The sequence below is a fragment of the Carcharhinus amblyrhynchos genome, chromosome 9, assembly GCF_965287045.1.
Source record: "Carcharhinus amblyrhynchos chromosome 9, sCarAmb.v2.hapA, whole genome shotgun sequence".
NCBI lineage: Eukaryota > Metazoa > Chordata > Chondrichthyes > Carcharhiniformes > Carcharhinidae > Carcharhinus > Carcharhinus amblyrhynchos.
Genome location: NC_137332.1, coordinates 16355244 through 16370985, shown reverse-complemented (window position 1 = coordinate 16370985; position 15742 = coordinate 16355244). Strand labels below are relative to the sequence as shown.

The following is a 15742-nucleotide window of genomic DNA, read 5'->3' as shown; positions in this document are numbered from 1 at the left end:
CCTACCTCTAGGCTCTGTGTCTCACTGCTTCCTATTTTCCACAGAGTAGATACATTATGAAATATATTTTTCATAGACTTTAATCAAAGTATTTTCAAATACCATTAGACACATCTTTCTCCTGACTGCATACTTGTTGTATCATACCACTTGGACTTCGCACTGGATATGTTTATAATTCATCCTGACATTTAAAAGGTGCCAACTTTTATAAACCTTTCTCCCACAATGTTTTTAAAGTAAATATTTATAAGGTGTTAGTTTGATTAGGTTTGGATGGTTACTTTAGTGTTATTATTTCTAGTTCGTCACAAATGTCAAAAGATGCATATACATAAAGTACTAACCAAAATAATATTTAAAGCTGACTAAGGACCTTTAATAGATAAAAATATTTAAGATGGTTGCACGTATTCTGTAGGATTCGAATCTTAATTATGTGAAAATAATGCCCGAGATTCTTTGGAACCTTCCTGTCTCAGTTTGTGTCTCTTTTCTCCTGTGAAGATGCCAGAAGAGGAAGCATTTTGTGTTTTTGTAAAGTTAATGCAAGACTACCGACTCAGAGAACTTTTCAAACCTAGTATGGCTGAGCTAGGTCTTTGCATGTATCAATTTGAATGGATGATACAGGTAAGAGAAAGATGAAACTCAAGTAATGTGTAAATATATTCAGTGTTAGGAAAACAAAGGTAATTTTCAGGGATTTATAATTGTGTTGGTAAACATTGGGAATAAGTTACTGTTTTTATGTGAGTTTAATTTAACGTTTCCATGTAAGAAAGGATAAAAACTATAATTGGATTCATGCCGGACAAAGGTATTTTATGTGTGTGGGGGTTGGCTTCAGTTTTTCTATTGTGCTTAGAGAGGGCTATGGTATGAAGAGTAAATAGAAGCTGGCAGAAGTAGCAGTGGTTGGTTAGAGGAGGAGAGTTGAAAATCCTGAATACTGGATTTATTGTTAAGTGGAAAGGAAGTTTTGTTTAAAAGAGTCATTTAGGAAACCTGGACTGGAATTTGGAATTTAAACCACTGATGGAAAGCCATGTTTTGAAAAAAAATTAAAGCATGGAGTTTGGAAATTATCTGAGGGGATTCTGAAGAGAAATCCACAGAAATTTGCTGGGGTTCAGAGTGGAGTGTGTTTTTTGACGCAGCCCTTCTTGTGTCTTCAAAGGGACTTTGTTACTGAGACTGTCGTAACTGAAGATAGACTTTGTAATTTGTGCTAACCTTAAAATCTACGTGTATTAATCTAAAGGGGAGTAAAGGATCCAATTTTTCATGTTTAATGTTTTTTCCCGTTGTTAGAAGTAATTGCTGGCCCTGTGATTCTATTCCTCCACGTTTTTTTTAAAAAAAGTAAAAGTTGAGACTTTTTGAGTTAGGATTCCATTGTGGGATCTTCCATTCAGTTATAGCATCAACTGGGATTGTGATATCAGGAACTGCTTAAGATCTTAATGCAAACCAAAATGTATGCTACCCAAGATTAATTCATATGAATTATCTGAATTTTGCATTAATTTATTTTCAGTCAGTTTACATTTTTACATTACGTAGTTGTCTCTTATTTACCATGCCCCATTTAATAAAGGATTTGTAATATTTGTGCCAATTAATATTGGCTGTATCAGTGCATGAATGGTGGAGAAGATGGCATTTTGAAAAGAGGACTATTCCTTGCAATTGAGACAATATTCAAGAGTGATCAGAGGACTTAATTACTCAAAACGATTCCCAGTTTTCTTCCAGAAGCAGATTCACTTGATTCTTCAGAGAATGTGGTCTTGTGAAAATCAAACCACACCCAGTGATCATAAGGCCACTGTAAAAAGATTGAAATATGATGGTGTGTTCAAATCATATAGTGCACCATGCTGCTTCTGATTGTGTTGGTTAATTTTTTTTTGTATTACACAGGAACAGCTACCAGAACTTTATGTGCACTTTCAATCGCAGAGTTTCCATACCTCCATGTACTCTTCTTCCTGGTTCCTTACTATCTTTCTGACTACATTTCCACTGCCAGTTGCTACAAGATTATTTGACATTTTCATGTCAGAGGTAAGTAATTGTGCAATTTTTAAATTTTATCTATTTTGTTTTGTTGCTACAAAACACGAGAGCCCTCCTCTATCTCATTTATTTATCTACCTTTATTGCCACACAACACAAAGCACGTAGGCCCAGTATTAAGAAACAAGATCAGCAATAACAACATCAGCCAATACACACATAGAAATCACACTCTTTCTGAAAAGTCACTACATTTTCAGCATTCAAAACAAAACCTGGTAAAACATTCCAAGTATCAACAATTCTATGTAAAAAAAAAAATTGTGAATGCCAAGATTTGAGCCAAATTTCTGTAGTTTGTACTGATGACCACGCAAAACACTGTAATTGTGAGTAAAGAACTTTTCAGGCTTAGAGGTCATGCATCAATTTATAAACTTCAACTAAATAAAAAAATCATGATCTCTTTAAAGGTTGTAATCCAAGAATTCGTAAATGCGCCTCCATAAGGTAGTCCCCTCATGCCTTCCATTTTCCTGGTAATTTGCTCACTGAGTTACTGCAGAAGTATACCAAGATTTTTTTTTATTAAGACAAGGGTAGGAGAAGAAAAAGGATTTTGTAATTGTCTTTGGACTGATTTTTGTATTCTACCAGGGCCTTGAGATTGTTTTTCGTGTTGGGTTAGCTATACTACAGGCAAATCAGGCAGAACTGATGCAGCTTGATATGGAGGGAATGTTACAGGTAAGGATCAAGTTAGCTTAGTGTTTCTGGTTTAAAAACATGACCAGTTTTTGCAGTTTGAATTAAAAAAACAATATTTCACTGTATTAATTAGGTCTGTGTAATTTTTCCAACAGCATTTTCAAAAGGTCATTCCACATCAGTTTGACAGTGGCCCTGATAAGTTGATCCAAGCGGCTTATCAAATTAAATACAATGCAAAGAAGATGAAGAAGTGGGTATCAGATACAGCTCAGTTTTGCTTAAGTGTACATAACATTGAATCTGCTTTCCAAGAATAATCATGTCATTGCAACTGTGACTATCATTGTGCATACACGTTGTGTTTTTCTTGTTAGTGGATAAAGAGAACAGAGGAACACAAACAAATAATTAGTTATGTCACTTTGCTTCTACTCTGGGTGAAAGTTTTGTGGTGATCGTTGGAAAACCCTTGGTTATGTGAATCTCTCTAAGTTGAAAGTTTGGCTTTGGCATGCTGTAGTATCAAAATAGTGTTGTATTTGTCTTGAGGTCTTGTCTGGGGTGTATTATAAATGTCCAGATGAATGTATTTCTTATTGTCAGATTGGAAAAGGAATACACTACAATAAAAAATAAGGAGATGGAAGAGCAAGTAGAAATTAAGGTAAGTATTGAATTATTTCACTCAGTGGTTAGAAGTCAGGTAAATTTGCATACAAGGGCAAAAGATTATAACAGTACCTTAATTGTAAGAAATGACTCAAGTTTCGCACATTCAATTTCTGTCTCTGCAACTTTTCTATCTATCCTGATGTACATTATACTGGTCAGTGTTTTCAGATGTTTTTCACGCATTGGTTCTACCATTCATGTTTCACTTGCTTTTTCACTGTTTTAAACACATTATCCCCCGACCACCACTTTGAACCAAATGTGACCATGGAGAAAACATGACAGAGGGCATGTTTCTCCTATTTGAGTATAGCAACGTGCATGTCATTTTGCCCATTGAGTCCATGCCAACTGTTGATAAAGCACTCCAGTCAGTCCCATTCACCTGCTCCATCCCTGTAGCCCAGCAAGTTTATTTCCCTCAAATATCTATCCAATTTCCTTTTGTAATTGTTAATTGTCTCCCCTTTTACCATCCTTTTTACCATATACAGGTTGAGAGTTCCAGGTCATAACACTCTCTCTGTTTTTTTAAAAAAAAGTTCTTCCCCACGTGCCCCCGATATCTCTTATCCAAAATCTTAAATTTGTGTCTCATGAACTTCCTACCATCAGCTACTGGGAACAGCTTTACTTTCTTTATCTTACTTGAATCTATCATAATCTTGTGCACCTCTGTCAGATCTCCCTTCAATCTCTTTTGCTCCATGAAACACTTGGTACGGCTCTGGTAAATTTCCTCTGCACCCATTCAAGAATTTTCATATCCCTCCTAAAGTGTGGTGACCAGATATGGATGCAAAACTCTAAACATGGCCCAAGTATAATTTCTCTACTTTTGTACTCGATGCCTTTTTTTATGAAGTCCAAGATCCTACATAGTCTTTCAGTATGGTCGAGGTAAATCCCTGTACTCTCTTTAGAACTGTGCATTTTCTGAAGATGGTGCAGTCTTCACCAAACATTTCCACTTCTGATCTTATGATTGAAGGAAATTCTTTGAAGTAGCTGCAGATGGTTGGGCCTTGGACACTCCACTGTGGAACTACTACAGTGATGTCCTGGAGCTAAGTTGACTAACCTCCAGCAACCACAACCATCTGCCTTTGTGCAAAGCAAGGATCCAAACAGGGTAGAAGTTTTGCCCTGATTCCTATTGGTTCCAGTCTTTCTAGGGCTCCTTGATGCCACATTCGGCCAAATACTGCCTTAATGCCATGGCGGTCACTTTTACCTCACCTCCAAGTTCAACTGTTTTGTCCGTGTTTGAACCAAGGCTGTAATATGGTCAGGAGCACATGGTACCCTCCCCCTCGATCTAGGAAAGATCTAGCAAACCCCACCGCTATCTCCACCCCGTTTGCTTTAGCAATTTGACCAGACGACTTACTCATTCAAAGCATAGCCAGCCTCTCCATAAGACGTAGGAGCAGTACATTCTATCAATTTTCACCCCATCCTTTACCTCTACCATCTCCACTTCTACCAATATTCTGTTTGCATCCTCTTTCACAGAAAACACAGATATAAAGTACTTGTGGTGTTCTAGCCTTTGCACCTCTAAGCACATAGCACCGTCTTCGTCCCTAATAGGTCCCACCCTGCCTCTTACCACCTGCTTACTATTTGTGTGCTGGGAGAAATTTATTGTGTTATCTTTAATGTTAATTGCCATTCAATTCTCATTCTCTCTTTGCATTCATATTTCCTCTTCATTTCCTCTCTCAACTTGCTGTATTTAACCAGATTCTCCCTTGAAGAATTCACCTGACATGTCTCGTGCACTTTTTGGATTCATCATGTTCTCCATTTCCCTGGACATCCAAGGAGCCTTGGCTTTGGTTCCTCCCCTTTCCCCTCTTGCTGGCATGTGATAAGCCTGTGTCTGAAACATCACTTTTATAAGATGTGTTTTCCTGACACACTTTTTGATCCCATTTAAGTTTGCACTCTTCCAATTTAGAGATCCTGTTTCTTGCTTTTCTCCATTACTGATTTCCAGCTTATGATATGATGATCACATTTATCCAAGTGTTTTCCTACAGACATTTGGACTACATGGCTGAGCTCATTCCCCAAGACCGGATCAAACCATGCTGCTTCCCTTGTTGGACCAAAAAGATGATGGCAAAGGATCTTGTCCTGAGCACATTTCAAAAATTCTTCCTCCTCCTTTCCCCTTTGGTCTTTACCCCAATCAATATTTAAACAGAAGTCTCCCCAATATTACCACTCTACAGTTCTTCCAAATCTGTCACTTCCTATAGAATTGTTCCTCTATTTCCCCCTCTCCTAAACTTTAGGCCCAAAAGAATAAGAACATAAGAAATAGGAGCTGGAGTAGGCATCTAGCCCTTCTGACCCTGCCCCGCCATTCAATAAGATCATGGCTGATCTGAAGTGGATTAGTTCCTCTTTCCCGCCTTCTCCCCATAACCCTTAATTCCCCTGTCTATCAGAAATCTATCTACCCGTGACTTAAATATATTCAACGAGGTAGCCTCCACCACTTCAGTGGCCAGAGAATTCCAGAGATTCACCACCCTCTGAGAGAAGTTGTTCCTCCTCACTCCATTCTAAACTGCCCCCCTCTTATTTTGAGACTGTGCCCTCTGGTTCTGGTTTCCTTTCTAAGTGGAAAGAACCTCTCTACCTCTACCCTATCTAGCCTCTTCATTATTTTGTAAGCCTCTAAGATTCCACCCCCCTCAGCCTACTAAACTCCAACGAGCATGGGCCCAATCTATTCAATCTCTCCTCATAAGCTAACCCCTTCATCTCTGCTATCAGTCTGGTGAACCTTCTCTGTACTCCCTCCAAGGTCAATATATCCTTATGCAAATAGGGGGACCAAAACTGCAAATATCCCCAGTCATGTGATTGTTTCTTTTCTGCTTCTTGACTCTGACGAAATTAAATCTGTCCTTGTTCCCTCAAGGATGTACTCTCTTTTTAACATTATGCTCTCTTTCCCAATCATTACTGTTACTGACCTCCCTTTCCCACCTGCCTCCATCTTTTCTGATTGTATCGGTGAAGATTAGGCACCTTGTCCTCACTATTTTTAAGTCACATTAATTTTCTCTCTTCCTGATGCAAAATGTTGATGTTGCTGCAGTTCCTGCAGAACTGACTTTGGCTTTCAATAAGCAATGTGTATGGTATTTTGTTTTTCAAAAAGTGAAAACAGCAAGCAAGACTAGAGAGGTTTGTGCCATCTGGATTGTATGTTTGCTAACGTCCCAAGTTTTTCAATTCAGTATCGTTTTTTAAGAAGAGGAAGAAATACGTAATGTTATTAAAAATATATTTCCCATTTTTAGAGGTTACGCACAGAAAATCGATTGTTGAAACAGCGCATTGAAACTTTGGAGAAGGTGAGTACTATTAAATTGAATTATAAAGAATCCAAAGTAAGATTTTAATTTAAAAACTGAGTTAGTTTGTTCGTTTACAGGTATAATGTCTCAATTCCAGCTATTGAAAAACAAGGCTACCAGAAAACCAGTCATTTTTATTAGCAGCCGTGAATGCTTTTAAATTCTTGAATGTGTAATACAACTCACTGGCTTGTTCAGCTGGGTGCAGTATTGGTAGCGTGCTGTGCCAGGTTAGTTATCAGCGTTGCATGTTGTTCTTTTCCCACACTTTTTTACCGCACTCCAAGTGGTGCAAGCAATCTTGACCCTTGGCCTGAACCAAAAGCCACAGGATCCAAAATCTGGTTGAACTCGATCCCGAGGTTGTTGGTTCTGAGACACTGTACCTTGCATTACAAATTCAGTAGATTGGTGGAAGATGTTTCACCTTATCTGATGATTAAAGATGATTTTGAGCCAACAAAATAGCCATGCTTATTTACTAACAGTGCTTGGCTCAGCTATATATTAATGCTAAGCAAAGAGGTATGTGTTACATAATGTTCTTTGTGTTCTTTAGCAGTATATGGGATGTGGTGGGATTAGAAGACAGCACTAGTGTATTTTCATTGTGAGCAGCAAAAAGGATGATTTTCTGGTCATTTCAGTACATTGGCCTGGTTGTCATTGCAGATTCCAGGTTTGAGAATTGAGGTATAAAGCTGAAGATGTTTGAAATGGAGGGACCTTTGATTTTTCTTTACTGTTTGCCTGTTTTTGGTGGGGAATTGAAAGAAACAAAGAATCACAGTGTAATGGTAGCAAAATGAGTAGTTGGGTTGAAGATTATCCATTTTGCCCTCCCTTCATCTGAAATAATTGCCAGATGGCTTACTTGATGTTGCTATGCAATGGGTTGCTTAAAAGATGCATTAGAAAAACTGGGGCAATGTGCCAAGTTTTCTACAAACCATTGCTGCTTCACCACTGTGCTGAGCACACTGCACAGTGAATCATGGGCACAGATTTGCTTGTGAACATTTAACTATTCTAACACTAAACAGGGCTGCCACTCCAGTGCCGTCTTTTAAATCTTACTGTACAGTTCATGATTACAATGAGAGGACAATCCTTTTCAGGACTTCTGTAGTGCCTAGTTTTGACTGTTCCTGCTACTTTCATTCTCATATGTGGTCTGCTAAGACTGGGAATTCACTCAGCTTGTGTTTAAAATTACAGATGGAAGCACAGTGGCACTTTATGCTGTAGTCTTTAAATAGATCAGTCCTCCTTGACTTGTAACAATTATTTTCCTATTCATTCAGTCCTTTTTTTTTTAAAGAAAATAATTATCTATGAATTTGGGTGAAACAGCTATAGAAAGCATTTGCAGAAAGAATTTGAACTCTATTATAAATAGATTTAACAGATAATTTTAAGGAATTTCAAATTAAGACTAGACCAAACATGAAAGACACTTTTGCCTAATTTCCTATATTAAGTATATATAGTTAAACATTGCTAGTTTAAGCTTTCAGTACTAATCAAACGCATTAATGTTGTGCATTTACTAGCAAACCTTGTAGCATTTTTAAATCGAGGATTCATTCGTTTGATCCTTTGGCTAGATTATTTAGTAAATTTTTACAATGTACATATTTGCTTAATCTAAGATTTGCTGAGCTGTTCTGTCAGAATTGGTTACTTAAAATCGTTTAACTGATAAATATATTCTTGGTCATTTGGGGCTTCTGGTTATAACATTTGCCTCAGTTTTGTACATTTTTGTGTGCCCCACCTAAAATAATTAAGTGTGAATTTTACTTAAGCGTGGATTTTTTTTTGTAACACTTCCACAATGCTGCTCAAGCAATTCCGAATCTTTACTTAAAAACAAGACTTTTAAGTATCAGCTTGCCTGCATGAGGTAACTGAGCACACTATTTGTCAGCAGCGTTAGTTTCTATTTCAAGGGCTAAACTATTTAAGCTTTGATTTGTTAATTATTCTTCATGGGTAAAATATTAGCACTTTGAATTTGCTAACAGTAAACCTTGATTGCCTTTCATTATTGTTTGCTCCTCTTAGGATTGGATAAAGCAAGATTGCGCATGTAAAACTAAGAAAAGATGCAAGTCCTATTCTGCACAGCAAATTTTGGCTGGCTTTGCCTACTAATGCAACTTTCAATTTAATGTTAAATTTTCTGTTTAATTTTCTCTTGACTTTGTGTAATTACCCAAAATGTTGCACTAAAAGCATTCATCTGTGCCTTGCTTTAGTGATCTATTTTGAAAGCTGTGCTTTTAAGCTATGGTAGTTGATTTATGGTATTAAGTTAATTTATGTAAGATCGATAAATGAGTGATCTATTTTCAGCACAGAAGATGAATGCATCAGAATACAATGATGTAGAAATCCTGATTAATTTGTATCTTAAAGTAGAATTTAAGTGGTGGTTGTTTATAAGCAAAGTGAAAGTGTACATTTCTCTAAGTAGCAGCATGATGGGTATGTCCTGCTGAATGCTTCTTTGCTTTGGTTAGTTTTATAAGCTGCATTGGAAATTGGAGCACTAAAATTGTGAGTACTAATGTGCAGTAGTTCAAATTAATTAAAACAGTGTACGTTCTATTTGAGAAGATGAAACTATTTTTATGGCAAACTTTGGTTGATTGAAAGTTTCACAGCATCTGTTTCTGCTACATTTTTTGAAGTCTAACGATGGAATAATAGCTTCTAACAACAGCATGGCTTCTTGCAAAGTATGAATCTAATGGTACAGTTTTCCTCCATACGTAACGTGCTAAAGACACTGCTAATCAAATACTCTCTGCTTTTTTTCAAACTTTCTCTAGACCATGTCATGTGAACTTTTATTCATTCTCCACATTCTTTTCAATATTTAAATTTAAGAATCAGAATGAAAAAGTGAATTATTTGTGTCATAACGAAAATGATTTGGATCAGCTCGAGGAGTGATTTTAAACATGACACAACACCTTCCAGAAATTTTATGCAATTTCTCTTCTGTTAGTTTGGCAGCTTATTTTATCACTGCTTCTTTTATATTCATTGTTTTCTTAGACTTTCTCTTATATCTGTCTGGATTTTTTCCTTTGTAGGAAAGTGCTTCTTTGGCAGATAGATTGATCCAGGTACAGTTCCTCATCCTATCCATGTCTTGTAATATGGATAAATACTGCATCCCTTGAGAAAGACTGCTGTCTTTATTTCTGTTTACACTTTCTTCCTGTATTGCACAAAAATTGAAATGATGACTTGTGTGTTTCTGGAAAATGGTTACACTCTTTAAAAAAAAAGTAATAATTGAATTGTACAATTTCTTTACATTTGAGTAATACTTGAGATAATTAATAATGAAGGATAAAGAAATGTCACTCTGATCGAATAAATACCCAGTTGAAATTAAGACCATTGTGCATAGAAATAGTAGCCCTATTCAGTAAGTCAGTTTATTCACAGGTGACCATTCCAGATGCACATTTTAAAAGTTAAACATTTATATAAATGAAGGAGTATTTGTAATTTTAATGCATGTGAAACTCCTCACTAACAAGTTTTCTAATTCAATCGAGGCCATTAATTCTTACTACATGTATATTTAACAGAATTGCATGTAGAAAATTTGGTAAGTGCTTTACATTGCTAAACAGTATATTTCTGGGGGAAAGATCTTCAAATAATAAAATCTAATGTTTGTCCTCTGGGATGCGTTACTAATCTACCAATGTAAATTGGAAAATTTTTCACTACTCCCCCACACCAATCTTTATTCCCTGCACAATTGTGTCCTAAGGGACAAGTGACAAGGGCACAAGAGGCAGAGGAAAACTACCTCATTAAACGGGAGCTGGCCACCTTTAAACAGCAAAGTGATGAGGCTAGTGCTAAGCTGGAAAAAGCTCAGGATGCCATCAGGGAGCTCCAAGAGCAACGGGTAAGGAGGCTAGCAGTATCATCTATTTCCTGTACTTCATTTGCTTAGTCTGCATCTTATTGTTCATGCCATTTTGTCTCATTTTCAACTCTGAAGTTATTTTGTTTATTTAGTAATGAAACATCATCTTTACATGACACTATGCTTTTTTTTCCTTAGGTGTTTGTTGCCAATTCTCTACTTGTAATAGTTCAGTTCTTCCAAATTTTCTTGCTTTTTTGCAATTTAGCACAAAATCCATAATTTATATGCCAGCAGTGTACCATAGACCTGGTTCATAATGACATAAATGTATGTAAGTGGTACTTAAAAATTACTTGTTGTCATGTTTCTTTATTAACTGTAAACATTGTCAATGTGCCCCTAAGTGGACAGAGCAGAGAAAATATCGAAAGTTGAGGTTTGTAGCATTTGTAACTGAATAAGCTGTTTGAATGTGGGATTGAGATGCTGACTATGATTTTGTTTTGATAATAAGAACATAAGAACATAAGAAATAGGAGCAGGAGTAGGCCATCTGGCCCTTCGAGCCTGCCCCGCCATTCAATAAGATCATGGCTGATCTGTCGTGGCTCAGTTCCACTTTCCCGCCCTCTCCCCATAACCCTTAATCCCCTCTCTTATCAAAAACCCATCAACCCGCTTCTTAAAAATATTTAGCGAGGCAGCCTCCACCACTTCAACGGGCAGAGAATTCCAGAGATTCACCACCCTTTGAGTGAAGAAGTTCCTCCTCAACTCCGTTCTGAACTGCCCCCCCTTTATCTTGAGGCTGTGCCCCCTAGTCCTACTGTCTTTTTTGAGCGGGAAGAGTCTTTCCACCTCTATCCTATCCATCCCATTCATCATCTTATACGTCTCAATGAGATCTCCCCTCATTCTTCTAAACTCTAACGAGTACAAGCCTAGTTTATTCAGCCTCTCCTCATAGCTCAACCCCCTCAACTCCGGTATCAGCCTAGTAAACCTCCTCTGCACTCCCTCCAAGGCCAAAATATCCTTGCGCATAATGTATATATCCCACCTTGGCCTTAAATTTGGCCAATTTTACTTCAATATAAAAACATGCATGAATGCATTTAAAGGCAGGAGTTTTAGCAAAAGAACGTAATTTTATCAAAAGGAAATCTAGAGAGCAGAAGCAAAGGAGCATATCAATTTCAGAACATAGTATATATTGTTTCCATCTCTGTAAAGCTGATAATGTTTTGCACAAGTTTTTTGTGCAGGAGTTAATAGGTTATAAGCAGTAATTAAATTGACACTGGAAAGAGGTATGTTGCCGAAGCTTTTTGTCTTGCACTCAACAGGGCAAATGCAAAAATGTTAAATTTTAAATGGGTCCTTATTTATGAATGAATGTTGCTTCTGGCAAGTGCAAATCAGCATGTTCCTTCAATTGTTCATAATACAGACTGTGCTGAAGCTGCCTGTGCTTGTAAAACCCAAAACAAAGTGTCTGTTGTTTGATGTGATTCCTCGTTTGGGCAGCGCTTGCTCAACAATTCCCAGTGTGTGAGTATCTGCATTAATCATTGAGTTTGTAATGTGGCTCATTTATGTTCTCAAGAATTGACATGTAGGGGGCCAGTTCTTACACAAACAAAAGGAATACGTTACACCTTTTTTGAATTAACTGGGAATTTGGGGAGTTTCCCATTGTTTTCTCTCCAGCAATATTTCAGCAAATCAGAGTTAACTTGCTATCCAGTCAGCGCCCTCTCTCTCCTATAGTACTAATTGTTGTGATCATTTGAGAGTTGGCATTCTTGAGTTTGTCCTAATGAGTGCAAGATAAAAAGCTTCAGCATGATGCCTTCCTTTTCAGCAATATTAATTGAATTAATAGATTCCTTTTTTTTTGTTTTTAATCCAATTCAATCAAGTCAAGTCCAATTCGGATTCTCAACAAATTGAGATATTCCCAATCCAATCTGACAAAACAGGGCTCTCACCTCCTGTTTTGGGCTTGATCTTCATGATCCAAGCTGATTGGAGTAGGCATAGCTCCTCCTCCTCCAAGGCTTGATCTCATTTGCATCTTAGCCAAAAGGCCAAGATGCCGCTTTTCAAAATTGCTTCAAATGAAGCTAAAATGTAACCTAATGACTTCAGACAAGCTCAGCATGTTGATACTACACTTGATTTTAGCCAAAAGGCTGAGAAGCGATGTACAGGATTAACACAGTAAGAAATCTCAACATGAAGTTGAAGTCCAACAGGTTTATTTGGTAACAAAAGCTATTATCTTTTGGAGCACTGCCCCTTCATCAGATAAGTGGGAATTCTATTCACAAACAGGGCATATAAAGACACCAACTCAATTTACAAAATAATGTTTAGAATGCGAGTCTTCACAGGTAATCAAGTCTTAAAGGTACAGACAATGTGAGTGGAGAGAGAGTTAAGCACGGGTTAAAGAGATGAGTATTGTCTCCACACAGGAAAGTTGGTGAGATTTTGCAAGCCCAGACAAGTTTTGGGGGTTACAGATAGTGTGACTTGAGGCTGTCCTCGTGTGCAGAAGTTGGCTGTCAGTTTCTGCTCAGTGATTCTGTGTTATCGTGTGTCGTGAAGGGCGCCCTGGAGAATCCGTACCTGAAGATCAGAGGCCGAATGCCCATGACAACTAAAGTGTTCCCCAACAGGAAGAGAACACGCCTGCCTGGTGATTGTCGAACGGTGTTCATTCATCCGTTGTAATAGTGTCTGCATGGTCTCCCCAGTGTACCATTGTCTCGGGACATCTTTTCTTGCAGCTTATCAGGTAGCAACATTTGGCTGAGTTGCAAGAGTATGTACCGTGTACCTGGTGGATAGTGTTCTCATGTGAGATAATGGCATCCATGTTGATAATCCGTCACGCCTTGCAGATGTTGTGTGGTGTCGTGGTCACTGTTCTCCTGAAGGCTGGGTAGTTTGCCGCGGAGAATGGCCTGTTTGAGGTTGTGTGGTTGTTTGAAGGCAAGTAGTGGGGGTGTGAGGATGGCCTTGGTGAGATGTTCGTCTTTATGACATGTTGATCTTCGGGTAAGCGTTCACCAAAGTGCCCTTCGCGACACACGACAATGTAGAATTGCTGAGCAGAAACTGATAGCCAAGTTCTGCGCACACAAGGATGGCCTCAACCGGGATCTTGGGTTTATGTCACACAATCTCTAACACCCATGACTTGCCTGAGCTTGCAAAATCTCTAACTGCCCTGGCTGGAGACAATGCACATCTCTTTAACCTGTGCTTAACCCCCTCTCCATTCTCATTACCTATACCTTTAAGGCTTGATTATCTGTAAAGACTCATATTCTAACATGATCCTGTAAATTGAGTTTGTGTCTTTATGTGCCTCGTTTGTGAACACAACTCCCACTCAACTGATGAAGGAGCAGTGCTCTGAAAGCTTGTGGCTTGTGCTACCAAATAAACCTGTTGGACTTTAATCTGGAGTTGTGAGACTTACTGTGCTTACCCCAGTCCACTGCTGGCACCTCCACATCATACAGGATAAAAGCAAATTACTGCAGGTGCTGGAATCTGAAACAAAAAAAAAATTGCTGGAAAATCTCAGCAGACCTGGCAACATCTGTAAGGAGAGAAAAGAGCTGACTCTTTGAGTCAGCTGACCCTTTGTCAAAGCTGAAAGGCATGGAAAGTGGGAGATAATTATACTGCGGGGTGAGGGAATGAGTCATAGCCACAAAAACAAGGAGAAAGGCTGCTTATGGCAGCCCACAGAGAGAATAGAAGGTGTGAATGGCCAAACGACAGACAAGCTGTAATCAGAAGATAATCTGTGACAGATGAAAATGTAGGGGAGGGGGGGAATGGGATGGGTGGGAGAGAGGTAAAATTGAGACAAAGGGGGAGGAAATTATTCCAACGAAACTCATCTCCAAACTCGAAGGGCTGGGCCTTGGCATATCCCTCAGCAACTGGATCCCAAACTTCCGAACTCTCAGACCATACTCAGTAAGGACAGGCAACAACATCTCCTCCACGAACGTCCTCACACCGGTGCCCCACAAGGCTGTGTTGTCAGCCCCCTACTATACTCCTTTATAGACCTATGACTGTATGGCCAAATGCCCCCAAATTCGATTTTCAAGTTTGCTAATACCACCATTGTGGGTCAGATCTCAAACAATGATGAGACACAGCATAGGAATGAGGGGGTAAATTTGGTGAACTGGTGAGGCAACAATAATCTCTCCCTCAATGTCAACAAAACGAAGGAGATTGTCATCGACTTCAGGAAGCATAAAGGAGAACATGCCCTTGTCTACATCAACGGGATGAAGTAGAAAGGGTCGAGAGCTTAAAGTTTTTAGGTGTCCAGATCACCAACAACCTGTCCTGGTCCCCCTATGACGACATTATAGTTAAGAAAGCACACCAACACCTCTATTTTCTCAGAAGACTAAGGAAATGTCAGCTACAACTCTCACCAATTTTTACAGATGTGCCACAGAAAGCATTTTTTCCAGTTATATCAAAGCTTGGTATGGCTCCTGCTCTGTCCAAGACCACAAGGAACCACGAAAGATAGTGAATGTAGTCCACTCCATCACGCAAACCAGTCTTTCATCCATGGATTCTGTCTATACTTCTTGCTGCCCCGGCAAAGCAGCCAGCATATTTAAGAACCCTATGTACCCCAGACATTCTCTTTTCTGCCACCTTCCGTTGGGAAAAAGATACCAACTGACTCAAGAACAGCTTCTTCTCTGCTGCTGTCAGACTTTTGAATGGACTTACCTTGCATTAAATTGATCCTTCTCGACACCCTAGCTATGACTGTAACACTATGTTCTGCACTCTCTCGTTTCATTCTCTATGAATGGTATGCTTTGTCTGTATAGTGCGCAAGAAACAATACTTGTCACTGTATGCTAATTTGTGACAATAACAAATCAAATCAAAGATAGATAAGGAAAGGGGGGATAAAATAGAGGGAAAAGAATGGAGAGGGAAGGAAAAATAAAGACAATGAAATAAAAGGTAGAGAACAGTTTAAAATTAA

General features: G+C 38.5%; 1 protein-coding gene across 9 annotated transcripts in view; it reads left to right on the top strand.

The window, feature by feature from the left end:
* LOC145347607 (ecotropic viral integration site 5 protein homolog) overlaps positions 1-15742 on the top strand; it is a 230399-nt gene that overhangs the window by 82156 nt on the left and 132501 nt on the right. For 4 of the 9 annotated variants that reach the window (XM_080195215.1, XM_080195222.1, XM_080195219.1 and 1 more), the window contains 8 exons: positions 508-633; positions 1927-2070; positions 2680-2769; positions 2886-2983; positions 3337-3397; positions 6729-6782; positions 9890-9922; positions 10585-10725. In XM_080195215.1, the coding sequence (XP_080051341.1) occupies positions 508-633; positions 1927-2070; positions 2680-2769; positions 2886-2983; positions 3337-3397; positions 6729-6782; positions 9890-9922; positions 10585-10725 (747 nt within the window). The remainder of the gene's footprint in view (positions 1-507; positions 634-1926; positions 2071-2679; positions 2770-2885; positions 2984-3336; positions 3398-6728; positions 6783-9889; positions 9923-10584; positions 10726-15742) is intronic. The other 5 variants (XM_080195216.1, XM_080195223.1, XM_080195220.1 and 2 more) reach the window with 2 other exon arrangements.